General features: G+C 39.4%; 1 protein-coding gene across 2 annotated transcripts in view; it reads left to right on the top strand.

Annotated features, from left to right (window-relative positions):
- Usp12 (ubiquitin specific peptidase 12) overlaps positions 1–12,400 on the top strand; it is an 87,777-nt gene extending 75,377 nt beyond the window's left edge. For both annotated transcript variants that reach the window (XM_008825074.2, XM_008825076.3), the window contains 3 exons: positions 6,749–6,946; positions 8,185–8,263; positions 9,307–12,400. In XM_008825074.2, coding sequence (XP_008823296.1) covers positions 6,749–6,946; positions 8,185–8,263; positions 9,307–9,408 — 379 coding nt within the window. In that variant the 3' untranslated portion in view covers positions 9,409–12,400. The remainder of the gene's footprint in view (positions 1–6,748; positions 6,947–8,184; positions 8,264–9,306) is intronic.
- Positions 12,401–15,237: the final 2,837 nt, after the last annotated feature.

The following is a 15,237-nucleotide window of genomic DNA, read 5'->3' on the forward strand; positions in this document are numbered from 1 at the left end:
ACTCACTATGTAGACCAGGCTGGCCTTGAACTCAAAGATCTGCCAGCCTCTGCCTCCCAAGTGCTGGGAGTGCCGCCACACTCGGCTTTTTTTTTTTTTTTTTAAAGGTGTCACTATATAGACCTTGAACTCAGAGTTCCTCTTGCCTGTACCTTTCAAGTGCTGGGATTAAAATAGGATTAAAAACATGTGCTACTGTTCTTGGCTCTGATTTTTATTTTAAACACATGAGCTCTGAGGTGCTCATGGTTCTCATGCTTGTATAGGAAGCCTTCTTATGCCCCAAACCATCTCTCTATCCCCAAATCCTTACTTGTAACTATTAACAATGAAAACTCATTGAGTTTTACTATATAAGTGATGTTCTGCTCAGTGTTTTTTTATAAAATCTCTGTACTTTCAGGTGATTTTCTCCACTTACTGATTATGTTATAATCCTAAACCAATATAGGTAAAATACTCAGTTTGAAGCTTTCCCAGTTACTTGTAGACTTTTTTCTTTGTGAAGGAGTGTGAGAGAAAAAGTGTTCACTTCATCCCAGGTTCTGCTATTCCCACATAGGAATAAATTATTATGTGTTCTCCTACATGTATTTCAAAGATTGGTTTTGGTATCAACAAATGGAAGCATTGTGTTTTCATACAATCTCAGACTCAGAGAAAAGTTGCATGAGCAATACCAGGAATGTTTCTTTACTGTAAACCATTTGAAAGTGTGTTGTTATGTGATGGTCTGTGACCCCTGGACATGTTAGTGTGTATTTCCTTCCAACAAGGAAGTTTTCTTATATGCTCATATCCATTCAGATAGGGAACGTGTCAGTGACATGTAGCTGTTGTCTCAGATCTGAGCATAGCCTAGCCTAGAATCATGTTACTTTTATTACGCATGTCTCTACTTTTTTTTTTCTTGACTTTTCTGATAACTTAAAAAATCACAGGCTAGTTATTCCATAGAATGTCCTTCAGTTGGGTTTTCTTGTGATTAGACTTAGCTTATGCATCTTAGAAAGTTATTTTTCAGGTATCTTTGCCCTGTTAAGAAGCACACGAATGCAATATGTCCTATGTGTTTCAGTATGCCCGTTTGATGTTTCCTAGAAGAACTTGGTACTTGGCATGGAGTCATGTTCACAGCTAAGATTATCACAAAGAAGGGTACAGAGCATCCTTAGCACAGAGCAAAGCCAGGCGTGATCCAAGAGGCACTCCTCTGTGAAGTCACAGTATATGGAATTTCTTCAGCATGGTGACATCACAGCAAGCTCTTTATAGACTCTGTGTCCAATATTTCTGTTACATATAGGTGCATCGTCATATAGGCACCCTCTGCCTACCTTGCACCAAATTCTGAGCGCCCAGAAGGAATGCAGGTGTTCAGCAAAAAGCATACTTTTTTAATAATTTGAGCACAAGGAAATCACTTGGACATTTTTAGAATTTGGGCTACTCCTCCTTGTGCTAGGAGTGGAACCTAGGGCCTGGTATGTGCCAGCCAATGCTCTACTACCCAGCCCTTAAAATATACTCTAAGAGCATTTCTGTAATAACAGATCGAGTGTCCTCTCCAGTCTCTCCACACAAGTTGAAAGGGAGGAAAACCAGAATCCTATACATTCTTTGGTGTTTTGTTTTTAAATTTACTTTTATTTTATGTATATGAGTGTTTTGCCTACCTGTATGTAAGTCACCAAAGGGTGGAATGTCTGAGGAGGTTAGAAGAGGGTGTTGGATCTCTTGGAACTGGAGTTAGGAACAGTTGTTCACAACTATGTGGGTCCTGGGAACCAAAACCTAGTCCTCTGAGGGAGCAGCCATTGCTCTTACCTGCTGAGCCACCTCTCCAGTCCCTCCTTGGAATGCTTTGAGCAGGGGGAAAAAAACTTTTTGATTTCTTCTACTGCAAAATAATGAATTGAAATTCACATTCCTTATGTAAAATTTCATAAAATTATCCAAGCAGTTTTGTCTTTTTTTCCAGAACCATTTTAATACAAGGGAAAATTTATAAGTTAGCCTTTCATTTAAATACAGCTCTACAAGTATTGTACATTCTCATGTTCCTCCTGGTGGTGTGGGTTCTTTTGTGGTAGTCTCTAGGTTTCCTGTGGGGGACACTACAAGTAGCACTTATAGTCTTAATATGTTGTCTGCTGAAACACTACATGTGTTGCATGTTATCGATTGGATTTTTTTCTTTTTAAAATATTTGATTTATTATTTTTATTATGTTTATGAATGTATTACCTGCATGTATGTAAGTGTGCCCATGTCATGCAGTGCTCATGGAGGTCAGAAGAGGGTGTCAGATCCCCTGGAACTGGAGTTACAGTCAGGTATTAGCTGTCATGTGGGTGCTGGGGATTGAACCTGGGTTCTCTGCAAGAGCAGCCAGTGCTCTTAACCACTTAGCCATCTCTCTAGCACCGTGAGATATGTTTAATTTATCTTATTAGATTGCTTTCAAATTAGGACTGTACATTTACTTCTGTTTTTGCTAATGTTTTCAAATGCCTGAGTTGGTTAAATAGTAAATATTTTAAGACTAATATGTTCTCCATTTCATTTAAGATTTGTAAAATATAAATTTTATGTAATACTATAAATGCCCTCCTCCCTTTTTAGAGGCAATGACAGTAAATTTCATTTAAAAAAAATTATACAGTACTTTTTTTCCTATTGAACCCTATGAAATTTGCTTCCAGAATATTTAGCAAAGACCTATTATGCTAGATAGTGGTGAAATAAAAACAAATGAAATGGCTTCTACCTACTGAGAATTTAACTTCAGGAAGACCCATAGTCACTTAAGCCTGTTACTGTGTAATCTCGGTGCCTATAAAGTGAATAAATAAAGTGCTGATGGAGGATTAAAGAGTTCTTATTTGTACTAGAGAATGTAAAGTTGGAGCTGTGCTTTAAAAAAGTAGATGTTGGAGAAGGACTCTAAGGCAGTCTTGGGGAGAAAGCATTTAAGAGAGGCAATTATTATATTAGAATGTTTCACAATTAAAAAACAAACTCTTAAATTTGCAGATTATTTTATTCCTCTTCTAGAACATAGGTAGTTCTCATTCTTGATGCTTCTTATTTCTGGCAAATTCTCTGAATTGAATTGTCTTTATACCGTTGTCTGAGTTTTCCTGGGGAGATGTCCATTCGCTCTAGCTATGGCACCGATGACAGACCAGGGAAGTCTAGCTTGGTGTACTACTGAGTTTATTGGGGTCCTTCATACTCACAGGGGCATGGGTACAGCTCATGAAAGCTGCATCCCTGGGTCTCTCTGCTCAACTTGCAGGCAGCTACACTGAAGAGTCTTCTCTTTCCCAGTGTATGTAATTAGTCAGGGTTCTCTAGAGGAAGGAAACTAACAGACTAAATATGTATTTTAAAATGTATTACATTCGCTCACAATGACACGGTCTAGGTCAGCTGAGAATCTGGTAGCTGTTCAGTCCACAGTGCTAGGTGCCTCAGCAGTGAGTTAGGATGCCTGAAGAAGCTGGTTCTCAACTAATAAAGTGATGGAAGCAACAGCAGCAAATAGGGTAGATGAGCCATAGTGAGACATGAAGACAAACAGGCAAGAAGCAAAGCTTTTTTTCTCCAACTTCCTTTTATCTGAGTTACTACTGGAAGGTGCTGCCTACATTTAGGCTGTTTTCTAGTTTGCTTTCTGTTGCTGTGATTAAGCACTAACCTAAAACAACTTGGAAAGGAAAGGGTTTATTGTATTTCGCACTTCAAAATGAAGTGCCTGTCGTTAAGGAAGTCAGGGCACAGACCACAGAGAAATCCTACTTACTGGCTTGCTTCCTCAAGCTTGCTCACCTGTTTTCCTTATACAGCCCAGGACCACCTGCTTAGGGATGGCGCTGCCCACAGTGGGCTGAGCCATCCCACTTCAATTAGCAGTCAAATGAATGCTGCACAGATATGCCCACAGGTAACAGATGGAGGTAATTCCTCAATTAAGGCTTTGTTTTCCCAGGTTACTTCAGTTTGTCTCAAGATGACAAAAACCAACCAGCACAGTTGACCACTTGTCAACATGACACTCAAACATATCACTGTTAAGCCATCACCTCTTGTTTATTCCCAAGCTCTCACATTAATATCATAGTACAAAATGCAGTCCAACTTTTAAAAGTCCTACAATCTTTTTTAAAATTCCAGAAATTTAAAAATCCAAGTTTTCTTTAATAATCTAGTCTCTTAACTGTGAGCTCCTGTAAGGCAACTCCACTCCTCTGTCTCTACCATCTTCAGATCTGCAGCACACACAACCTGTCTTATAGGCTCAGGCCAGTTCTACTCCACCTCACCACTGTCCCTGGTGGTCATCCCGCAGTCCTGGCATGTCAAATAAGCTGCAACTGAGGCTGTACCTTCACCAGTGGTCTCTCTTATTAGCCTCTCATGGTGCCAAGCCTCAGATTCAATCCTAGGGTTTCTACTACAACTGAGGCTACACTGTCACCAGTGGCATCTCCTGGCTTCTGCAGGGACTCCAACCCTGCCAACATGGTGCCAAGCCTCAGTTTCTCTCCATTGGACCCCTTCAATCCTGCAGCTTTCATGACATCAAAACCAGTACCATGTGGGAGACTCCTACACGTCACCAAAGATGACTTCCTGTTTCTAGAGGTAGCCTTGACTCCCTCTGGACCATAGCTTCTGTGTGCTGACCCTGAAGAAATACTTCCAAAAAGATTTCACCTCAGTGATGCTGGTCTCTTATTAATCACAGCTGATTTTTCAGCACCAGCTAACCAGCTTCAATTGTCCCAGCAAAGCAAAGATTTCACTTCAGTGACACTGGTTTCTCCTTAAACATTCTTCAGCCCCACCTGACCAGAAACCACAGATTCTCAATTCAAAATATCACAGGATCAGCCCAGATAGTCTTTGAAGGACTCTCAAACTTCCATCTGACCTTCACCAGCCAGGCCTCCATTGTCTGTACTGCTCTTTGCCTTGTCTTCCAGGTTGCCACAATAGTGCACTAAGCCCTAAGCACTCACTAAGTGGCTTTTTCATCCCAAAGTTCCAAACACTTCCATGGTCCTTCCTCAAACCAACATGGTTAGTTCTATCGCAGCTAGAACCCACTCTTTGGTACCAGTATCAGTTGTAGTTTGGTTTCTGCTGCTGTGATAAAACTTGGAGGAAAGGGTTTATTTAAGCTTACAAATTCCAGGTCATAACCCAACACTGAGGGAAGTCAGAGCTAGAATTCAAGGCAGGAACCTGGAAGCAGGAACTGAATGAAGCCAAGACCCACTGGCCTGCTGTCCCTGGCTTGCTCATATGCTTATACAGGCCAGGCCCACCCACCCAGGGATGACACCTCTCAAATTTCTTTTTAATCAAAATAGGAACCATTACAATCAACACCTTTTTTGCCAATGAAAAATAAGTTTGTTTATTCCTATAGTGTAAAAATCTGTTTTTGGATTCAGTGAACTCTTGGAAAGATTTCTGCATCCTATTTGTAGAAGTGTTTCCCCTGAAAAAATTGTTGAGATGCTTCAAGAAGTGTTAGTGAGTTATCAGGAGGTCAGGTAGATATGGCAGATGAGACAATTATGAAGCCCAATTTATTCAGCATTTGAAACGTGGGTGGTACGGTGAGGGGTTAGGCATAATCATGGTTAAGAGCTGAGCCCTTTCTACTCACCAGTGCTGGCTGTGAGCATTACAGCTTTCAGTGCAGCTCATGATTTGCTCAGCATATTTCTCAAATGGAATGGTCTTGCTGAGATTCACAGAGTTTAGGGAGGAAAACAGCAGTAGTGACGGTGACCTTTATCTGGTCAAGTTTGGTTTTGGGAAGGAAGTACTCTGGAGCTTCTTCTCAGCTAGATGTTGCCTGTGGTCATAGACAATCCACTTTCCATCACACCTCACAGTCCAATAGACAAGTGGTTCATTGTGTAGACTATGAGAGGACAACAGTTCAAGACTGATTTAAAGCAAGTTTTCAGTAGCTTATGAAGTACCCAACTTAACAAACCTTTTCAGTGTGCTTCAAATGCCAAATGACTGTAGAACAGTCCATGTTAAGCTGTTGGCAGCTTCTCCTGTAGTTATAAGTGGATCAGATCTGATGATTGTTTTCATTTGGTCACTGTCAACTTGCACTGGCCCAAAGCCTTCATCTCCTTTGTAAAACTTGAACCACCACTGTACTGTATGTTCCTTAGCAGTTCCTGGGGCCATTTGTCTTGGCTACTTTACAAGCCATTTTAAGCTCAAATTAAAAAAAAAAAAAAAATCACTTGAATTTACTTTTTGTCTAATAGCAGTTCCACAGTATAAAATAAATATAAAATTGGGGTTGGAGAGATGGCTCAGTGGTTAAGAGCACTAACTGCTCTTGCAGAGGACCTGGGTTCAATTCCCAGCACCCACATGGCGGCTATGGACCATCCTAAGTCCAGTTCCAGGGGAATCCTAAGCCCCCTTCTTGACCTCCCCAGCATTGCACGACACGGGTGCACTCACATACATGTAAGCAATACACTCAAACACATAAAATAAAAATAATAATTTTTTAAAAATATATAAAATAAACAGCAAGTAATGTCATCAAAAAAGTTTAAAGCCGGAAGTACATTGAAATAATGTATAGCACAACCACATTTATTAAGATCGTATTTCAAAGTTACGTTTGCACCAGCTTAATGGTTTTTTTAAGGACATGGTGAATGTTTTATGAAATAATGTTTTCATCTTTTAACAGGATGAAAGTTAAGAAACTCCCCATGATTCTGGCTTTACACCTGAAAAGATTTAAGTATATGGATCAACTTCATCGATACACAAAACTTTCATACCGGGTAGTTTTCCCTTTAGAACTCCGTCTGTTTAACACATCTGGAGATGCAACCAATCCTGACAGAATGTACGACCTTGTTGCTGTTGTGGTTCACTGTGGAAGGTAATCGTGACCCTGGGGCACAGAAGTCAGTAAAGCAAAAAGTTCCTTCAGGATGTTCACACCAGACACTGGTGGGGACCACAGGCTTGTTATTTATTTATTTTGATATAGGTCTTCGCTCTGCAGCTCAGGGTGGCATGGAAGTCTTGATCTTCCTGTCTCAGCTACCTGAGTGCTAGAATTACAGATCTCTGCCACCACACTTGGATGGACACTAACATTCTTCATTGTCAGTTTGTTTTAAAATTGATTTTTCTGATACATATTTTATCACTTTTCCTTAAAGAATATATACTTTAAATTATTGCCTTTTTATTCTTATTTATTAGTCTGTGGGCCCTATGTCTGTTTCTAGAACTTTAAGGTCTATTAGTTTTCTTTACCTTTTTTGTTTTTGTTGTTGTTGAGATGATAGACTTTGCTAGATAAGTTGTTTCTGAGGTTAGTTATGTTCCTTAACCGTGGCTATCAGAAGCACTAGATAAGTTGTTTCTGAGGTTAGTTAAGTATGAACCTTAACCATGGCTATCAGAAGCACTTAAAGTGGCTTTGGAAATTATCTTCAGAGTTTGCTTTTCTGATTTTTATTAGTGTGTATATTTATCATCTCTGATTAGCAAATTTAGTGTACAGTCTCCTGCTAATCCTCCTTTCCACCCTGTGTTCCAGATCACCTTATATATGTGTTTTCTACATGGACATATATGTATGTGTTTCTTCTGTGTGCAGGGTGGGGATAGACATAATTGGGGACTGAATTCAGGGTCTTACATATGCCAAGTAAATACTTTTCCATTGTGCCTAGGTCTCATAAAATTTTTTATCTTGAGAAAGGGTCTCATTGGCCTTCTTTGTGATCTTCTTTCAACCTCTTCAGAAGGTGGGATTACAGGCCTGCATTACCATGCTGATCTATATTTTAATTTATAAAACAATTTATAAAATAATTCCAAACTTCCAGACCATACCATGATGAAAACTTGTATTCAGAACACACAGTCTTTACTGACTGTCTAGAAGACCCTGAATGATTTTTAAATGGAAATACATCCCTTTTTGTACTGATTTTTTGAAATTAAAATTAGATGGCATTTCAAATAAAAATACCTATCTTTTTTAAAGGAAAGATATGGGACATTTTTCTGTTTACCATTTTCTTCAGAATACTTGAATTCAGGCCAAGAAAATAGCATAAATAACACTGTACACGATTAATTTTTCCTTTCTTTTCGTTTCAGTGGTCCCAATCGAGGCCATTATATTGCAATCGTTAAGAGTCATGATTTTTGGTTGTTGTTTGATGACGACATTGTAGAAGTGAGTACTTTCTTAATTTCTTCATTTTCTTCCCCTTCATAGTTTCTCTTTCATCTATGACTAGTAGAAAGTATTAGATAAATAGATTACAGTCTGATTCCTACCTTTTACTCCCTACTGTCCAAGCCCAGAGCTTGTGTGGCCACTCAGTCTTACACATCCTAGAATAAACAAGGAAAAGCTTTCAGTCATATTGTGTTGTTTTTTAAAAAATGTTTCTTCTAAAAAATTATTGAGCTGTATAACAAAGTACAGGAGTCCTAAGCTGCATTTGCATATGCATTTGCATAGGCATGCTTGCTCACATGCAGTCTGTAAGCACCAGCCAAATGAAGAGGTCATGCATTTCAATACCCCAGCAGGCTCCCTGAGCCTCCTCCTTGCTCAGCGTAGCTCTCCGCATCTCTGCCCTCCAGCCCCCAAGGAACTAGCTGTTTGGACTTTTATTATGATGATTAATTTTCCCTGTGTTTGAATATAAATGAATTCATATAGTAACTTCATTCAGTCTGGCTTTCCCCTTACTATTTTTTTTCTTTTGTTTTCCCCTTACTATTTCATTGTGAAATTTATTCCTGTAGTTCTCACAGTAGAAATAGTGATAGTAGAAATTCTTTTTCACTGCCTTAATTTTCTGCCATGTAGCAAGTGAGACTTTGGCCTCTTGTCAGTTATTGACTGTCATGAACATAAATGCTTTGATCATTCTTGTACAAATCTTGTATTGACGTACACTAATTTTTCTTGCGTCTACATTAGGTTCAAACATTAGAAATTGCCATTTTTGCAGGTCCAAAATGGTTGATAACTATTGTGCTTCATATGGTTTGACCTACACCTGAAAGTAGAATTACTAGCTCAAAGGTAGTTGTGTGCTCAGCTTTAGAAGTATCACCAAATGCTTCTTTACTTCCTGTCTGTCATGCAGTGGAGGACTGTTTCCCCCATTCATACCAGTATTTGATATTGTCAGTCATTTTAATTTAAACCATCCAGTTGTCCAGAGCTTGTTGGTGTACTAACATTTACATTTTGCCTCTCAGAAAATAGATGCACAAGCTATTGAAGAATTCTACGGGTTGACATCAGATATCTCAAAAAACTCTGAGTCTGGTTACATCCTTTTCTATCAGTCTCGGGACTGAAGGGAGCCGCAATGAAGAGACACTTTCTGCCTCATTTCTTCTCTGGTTATTTCGGAAAAGATCAAGCACTGATTTTCAAGAAAAGAGAAATGCAGGAAGCTCAGGGGGCAGTAGCACACTTTGCACACAGTAAAGCAAAGACTGTGGGTGAACACGCCCTTCCTATCACGGTAGTTGAATTTTTTGCTCAGGAATCATGCTGTCTGTCAGTTCCATATAAGGAAATGAAATCAGAGATGCCAGCTCCTCTTGTAAAGCAGCCTTCCAGCTATTGACACACATTTTCTCTTTATTAATTGCACCAAGAATGATTTGAATTCCTTGGGAGGGCAGTAGAAGAATTGGAATCTGTGCTAAGCTGATTGATAATTTAAGAAGATGACACTGAACACTCCACATACATTGCCTGTGTTCACTCTGTACAGAAGCATATTCAGTGATCTTTTCAAGCATAAACCAGAAATACCTTTGGGCCCAACACTTGCAGTTGCCTTCCTGATGTAAAAAGTGAATAGATACCAGAATCCAGTGTCAGGAAGACAAAGATGTTTTGCTTCTCTGAAGAAGCTTATAATACTATACAGTATATGTATATGTAGGGAACAATTGGTCAAAATTGGCTTTTTGTTTCCCCAAGGGGAAAGACTGGCTTTGTAATTATAATTTTTTTCCTTATTTATTTTACATAAACTGGTAGAATCTAAGTATTATATAAAGTACCCACGATTCTGTCAGCAAATTTTAGCATATTTTTATTAGTTTGTCAACTTAAGTAGTCCTTTTGTTTGTTTCTATTTTTAAGGTGAATTGAAAATTCTAGCTGAGATCACTAAGATAATCATGAGAAACTTTGCAATGAGGGAGGTAAATACTCTTTTTCAGGAGGAGCTGATATCTCTGGCTAAACATTTGTTGTTTTGTCACAGTTTATATGTCATTTGTTTTATTAAGCTTTGGGTAAAATAACTCCCTACTGTTGGAGTAAGAAGTTCCAGTGCATTGGTGGTCTACCGTTTGTTAGGGTTCCTCAAATTCTAGTGTTTCCAGTTGAGCTATGCTTGGGAAAGTCATGACCTCAAGGTTGTGTTATTTTTCAAGCGTCTCTTTTTTTCAATCTTAGAAAGAAGTAATTGATTCAACAGACCCTAGCAGCCTGGATAGTAGCAAAAGCCCTTTGGAGATTATACCTTGAAATAGGCCAGTGATCTAAAAGAGACCTTTGTCCCTTTTTCATATTATAAATCTAATCAGAAGAGTGTTCTGATTAAGACTTGATTCTGTTGAGAGTTTTAAGAAATAATACAGGTAGTGTAAAAGGTGTGTAAACTATTGCTCACATTTTCCAGGCATCGAGTAAGTGGTCTGACAGTGGCCAAAAGTAACTTGCAGAAGATAATTGACAATTGTATTAAAAATAATAGTCGTCAGGCTGTGGGTAGTTATCGCACTCTTCAGGCAGTGATTTATTGGTGGTGTTAAATTCCATAATTTTCTCTAAAGTTATTTTTACTAAAACTGTTGACTCTGAAAAACAGCAAAAAGGAATGTTTTTTGTGCTGCTATTATTAACACTTTAATATCTGTACCTTTTAGCTCAGGAATGACTTCATCTATTCATCCCATAAGCAGATTTTTAACAGGGTCACTTAGCTAATTGGGCTGCTTAGACAGATATGCTGGGAGAAAGTTATGATATTTTGACAAATTCATTTTTACAGTACAGTTTCTGAAGCCTTACTCTGGCTGGTGTTGTTTTGTATACAGCAGATATATTCTGCCTGACCTACCAACATTGCACAGAGAATCACAACCAAGAACGTGGGGAGAGTCAGAGCAGTAGGAGTACTTGCATTCTGAGGGCTCAAACCAAACAGTCTTGGAATTTAAAACTGTATTTTTGCAGCTTCATGTACAGAGAAAAGAGGTAGAGTGAAGCCTAATATCAGCTAGGACAGCATGCATAAGGAAGATAGGGGAAGTGATTTGCTTAAAGGTACAGCATTGAAATACTGTGTTGTGTTTGCTTTTATATTTTTTGAATAAAAAAGTAAGCAGGAAGAGCCTGGTTAAATTTCGTATTATGGCAAGTTGTAGCATTGGGCCAAGTTCTGTGGGAGTTACACTTTGTTCATGTCCACACTGTGTTTCATCGTATAATTTACAGGGAAGGAACTGTGGGGTAATGGTTCTAAAATCACTCTTTATTCTTAGTGCAGCTGGATCTAAGAAAACATTTTGAATTTCATCAGAAGCTCAATATACTTTAAAAACATACAGGGTTAGGGGTGGGGGGGAACACAGGTATAGTAAGTAAGAAGAGTAACCAGTCTAGGAAGGTGATCTGTTGGTTGGCTGTGATTAAAATGAGGGCAGATGCAAGTTGTAAATGAGGCTGATTGCTATATAATTATGTACATGTTTGTTGGGATAGCTGTCCCATATTTTATATATTGGAATAAAAGTTTCTATGAATTATCATAACTAAAGGTAAATATTCTAAATGAAGTCCTACTTCTAAGTCACATGGCTTCTGTCTTGGGATTTGACCCTGAGAAGGTTGCTTAGGACAGGAGCCAGGAGGCTTCGAAAGGGGAATGTAGGAGCTCTAACTATGTGGGCCTTGGTGGCCTCAAGCATAAGTGTAGGGTTTTTTCCTTGATGGCAGTGGGAGACCTCATTTTCCTAACATACTACTCTTGATACTTTCTGTAAAGATACTTTTCATTAAAGATTCTCTCATGAGGTATTTGGCTAGGAGCTGGGAGGCTAAGGTGCTTGAGTCCTGGCTCTTCAGTGAACTTAACTGTGTGACCTTGGGCAAGTCACCTAACCTCTCTATGCTTCAGTCTCCCTCTCTTGTAAAATGGGAGTAATACCTACCTCACAGGGTTGTTGTGGGGATTAATTAGAGATAATGTCTGTAAAGCATTTAAAGTTCTTGAAGAAGGCGCTATATAAATACAAAATATCTATTAAAGTTGGTTTATTTGTGCTTGTTGGTTTTTCAGCATTTTTTTTCCTTTTTGCCTAAAATGTATTGAAATTAGAAGTACTCACTTTAGAAATTGTATTACTACTTTTGTACAAGTTACTGTTTTTATTATCCAAGAAAAAATTTCCCTCGAAAATTGGATGTCTAAAACAATGTTTCGTGTGCCCACATTTAATTAGCAGCAGTCTGCTGTGTGTTTTCCATCACCAACAAAGATTCCCATGTTCACCAACTTCTAAGGAAGAAAAGTTTTATTTGGGCTCATAGTGTTGGGGTTTGGCCCCATTGCTTCAGCCGGTGTCTCGGCAACATAGTAGCCCAGGAGCCTGTATGGAGGAGCTGCTCACTTCCTGGCAACCTGGAAGCAAATTGAAAATGGGGCTGGGGCACCATCTTCAGGATCCCGTACCCAGCTACCTAATTTCCTGCCGGTAGCCCTGCCTCTGAAATGTTCCACCACCACCAGAATTGCCATGGGCTGCCACCCCATGCCTGCACCACATGGGCCTTTGAGGGGAACCCTCCAGACCCAGACTGGTCTTTATGTAATAGCATCCCTTTTGAGACAGATCACTAGTTTATACTTTAACACACAGAATGAGACTGGTAGAGGCGCATACCTGAAAGCCAGTGTCTGCCTTCTCCTTCCTCTCTGTCCTTCCTCATCTTCTTCCCTTGCCATCCTCCCTTGCAGTACAGGCTTTGCTCCTGGAACATGTTCAGCATGTGCTCAGGCTCTAGTTTTGAGTGGCTTGAATTGTTCCTTGTGTTGTCATCCCTGGTCTACCCATTGTCCTCCCAGCAGCCCTCTGGCCTCAGGACTGACCTTTATGTGGTACAGCATTGAAAGGCTTCACACTCTTGGGAGCCCTATTCTGGAAGAATTCTTTGTTTAGGGTTCTGAAAGAATGTTCTCAGAGCAGTGAGTGAGCCAGGCTGGCCATGAGCACCTACTTTAGAGTAGATGGCTTCTGTTTTCTAAACCGGTATTGCACATTTCCTATTTGATCTTCAGTAAATGAAATTATGTCTTATCACAAGTGTTCACAGGCTGTTGAAAAACCAACACGTTCTCATATCATTTCAAGTTCCTTTGTTAGCATTACCCCATGTTAGCCTTTTAAAGTTCTTTCCCACCTCTCCTTACCATGTTTTCTGTGATAGTTTTATCTCTTTTTGTCTCTAGGATTACTGAAATAAGAACTCATGGATTTTGGATGAGGCCTGCTGTGTGGCCCTGTACTTAGTATTTTACTTCTTTCGATGTTAATCTCAACATCTGTATGGTAATAATAGCTTCATTTTATTAAAAAAAACCTGTCACTCTCCAGAAGTCAAGTAATTTTCCCACAGTCATTCAGCTGGAAAGCATCAGATCCAGGTTCCAAACACTTACAACTTAAGTGCCCAAGCTTATAACGGTGCTTTTGTCAAAGGAGTCCTCCCATTGTAGTAAAATAAAATAATTACCATTTTGACCATTTCTGAGTGCTGTGAATGATGCTAAGTGCATCTATCATACTGTGCAGTTACCAACACTCCATCCTCGGAGCTCTTTTCATTATCCCAGAAAGGATTGTCCATTCTAAACAGTGACTCCCAACAGTAATCTTTGTTCTTCTTACTCATCAAGCCTCTGGTCACCTCTGAGGTGAGTCTGTGTGGCTGCTGTACACACACCTTGTAGGTAGCATTGTGAAGGATTTGTCTTGTGTCTGCCCTATTTAATGTTTTCAATGTTCAACCATGTTTTAGTGTGTGCTAGAATTTTCTTTTTTTTCTTTTTTGGATTAAATTTTGCTACATAGCCCCAGACTGGTCTCAAGCTTGCAATCCTACTTCCTCTACCTCCCTTACAGAATTTCCTTTATTTATTTTTTTATTTATATGTATATTTTTTTGAGACAGGGTCTCCCTGTAGCCCCAGCTGGCCTGGAATTCACTGTATAGATCAGGCTGGCCTTGAACTCAGAGAGATCCACCTACCTCCTCTGCCTCCTGAGTGCTATGCTGGCTTATGTAAGCTTTTGAAAAAAGGAAATCCTTGCTGCACATGGTGGTGCACTCCTTTAATCTCAGTAGTTGGGAGGCAGAGCTAGGTGGATCTCTGTGAGTTCAAAGCCAGCCTGATCTACATAGTTCCAGGCCAGTACAGGGAGACCCTGTCTAAAAACAAAAATGCTTAAATAATATTCTACATCTCTGTTCATCTTTTAATGCCTGCTACATTTTTTATACCTATTGGGAGTTGAGAGTAATAACACATTGATATGCAAGTTTGAGCCTTGATTTCAGTTCCTCTGGATGTATTACCTAGGTAATGCTGAATCTTCTGTGCTTAGCATTTAAACAGCCATACTGTTTTCATTAGTGACTGCATCAGTTCACATTCCCACCAGCAAAGCACCAATTTTTCTGTTCTCATTTGTTCTCAACCTTCTTCTTAACATTCGTTTTGTCGTCGTTTTGTTTTATTGTCATCTGAATAAGTGTAAAGGGTCCTGACTCTAGGTGATGTGATTTGCATTTCCCTACTGACTAGTGATGTCAAACATCTCTTGTGCATATTGACCAGAAAATGCTAGTATAGTAGAGCATTTGCTGACAGGCTGTTTTACTTCTGATTTGACTGCCTTTCACTTCCTTTGTTTAGTTGCTCTGGCTGGAACCTCCAATACTACTACTGAGGAACCTCCAATACTACTACTGAGTAGAAGTGGAAGGAGGTGTCCGTGTCTTTCTGATCTCTTGAGAGAAACTTTCAGTCTTGCACTGCTGAGTGTATATTTTTTTCACATGTGGCATTTGTCATTTTGAGGACATATGCTTCCATTCCA

The sequence above is a fragment of the Nannospalax galili genome, unplaced genomic scaffold, assembly GCF_000622305.1.
Source record: "Nannospalax galili isolate Female #2095 unplaced genomic scaffold, S.galili_v1.0 scaffold768, whole genome shotgun sequence".
Taxonomy (NCBI): domain Eukaryota; kingdom Metazoa; phylum Chordata; class Mammalia; order Rodentia; family Spalacidae; genus Nannospalax; species Nannospalax galili.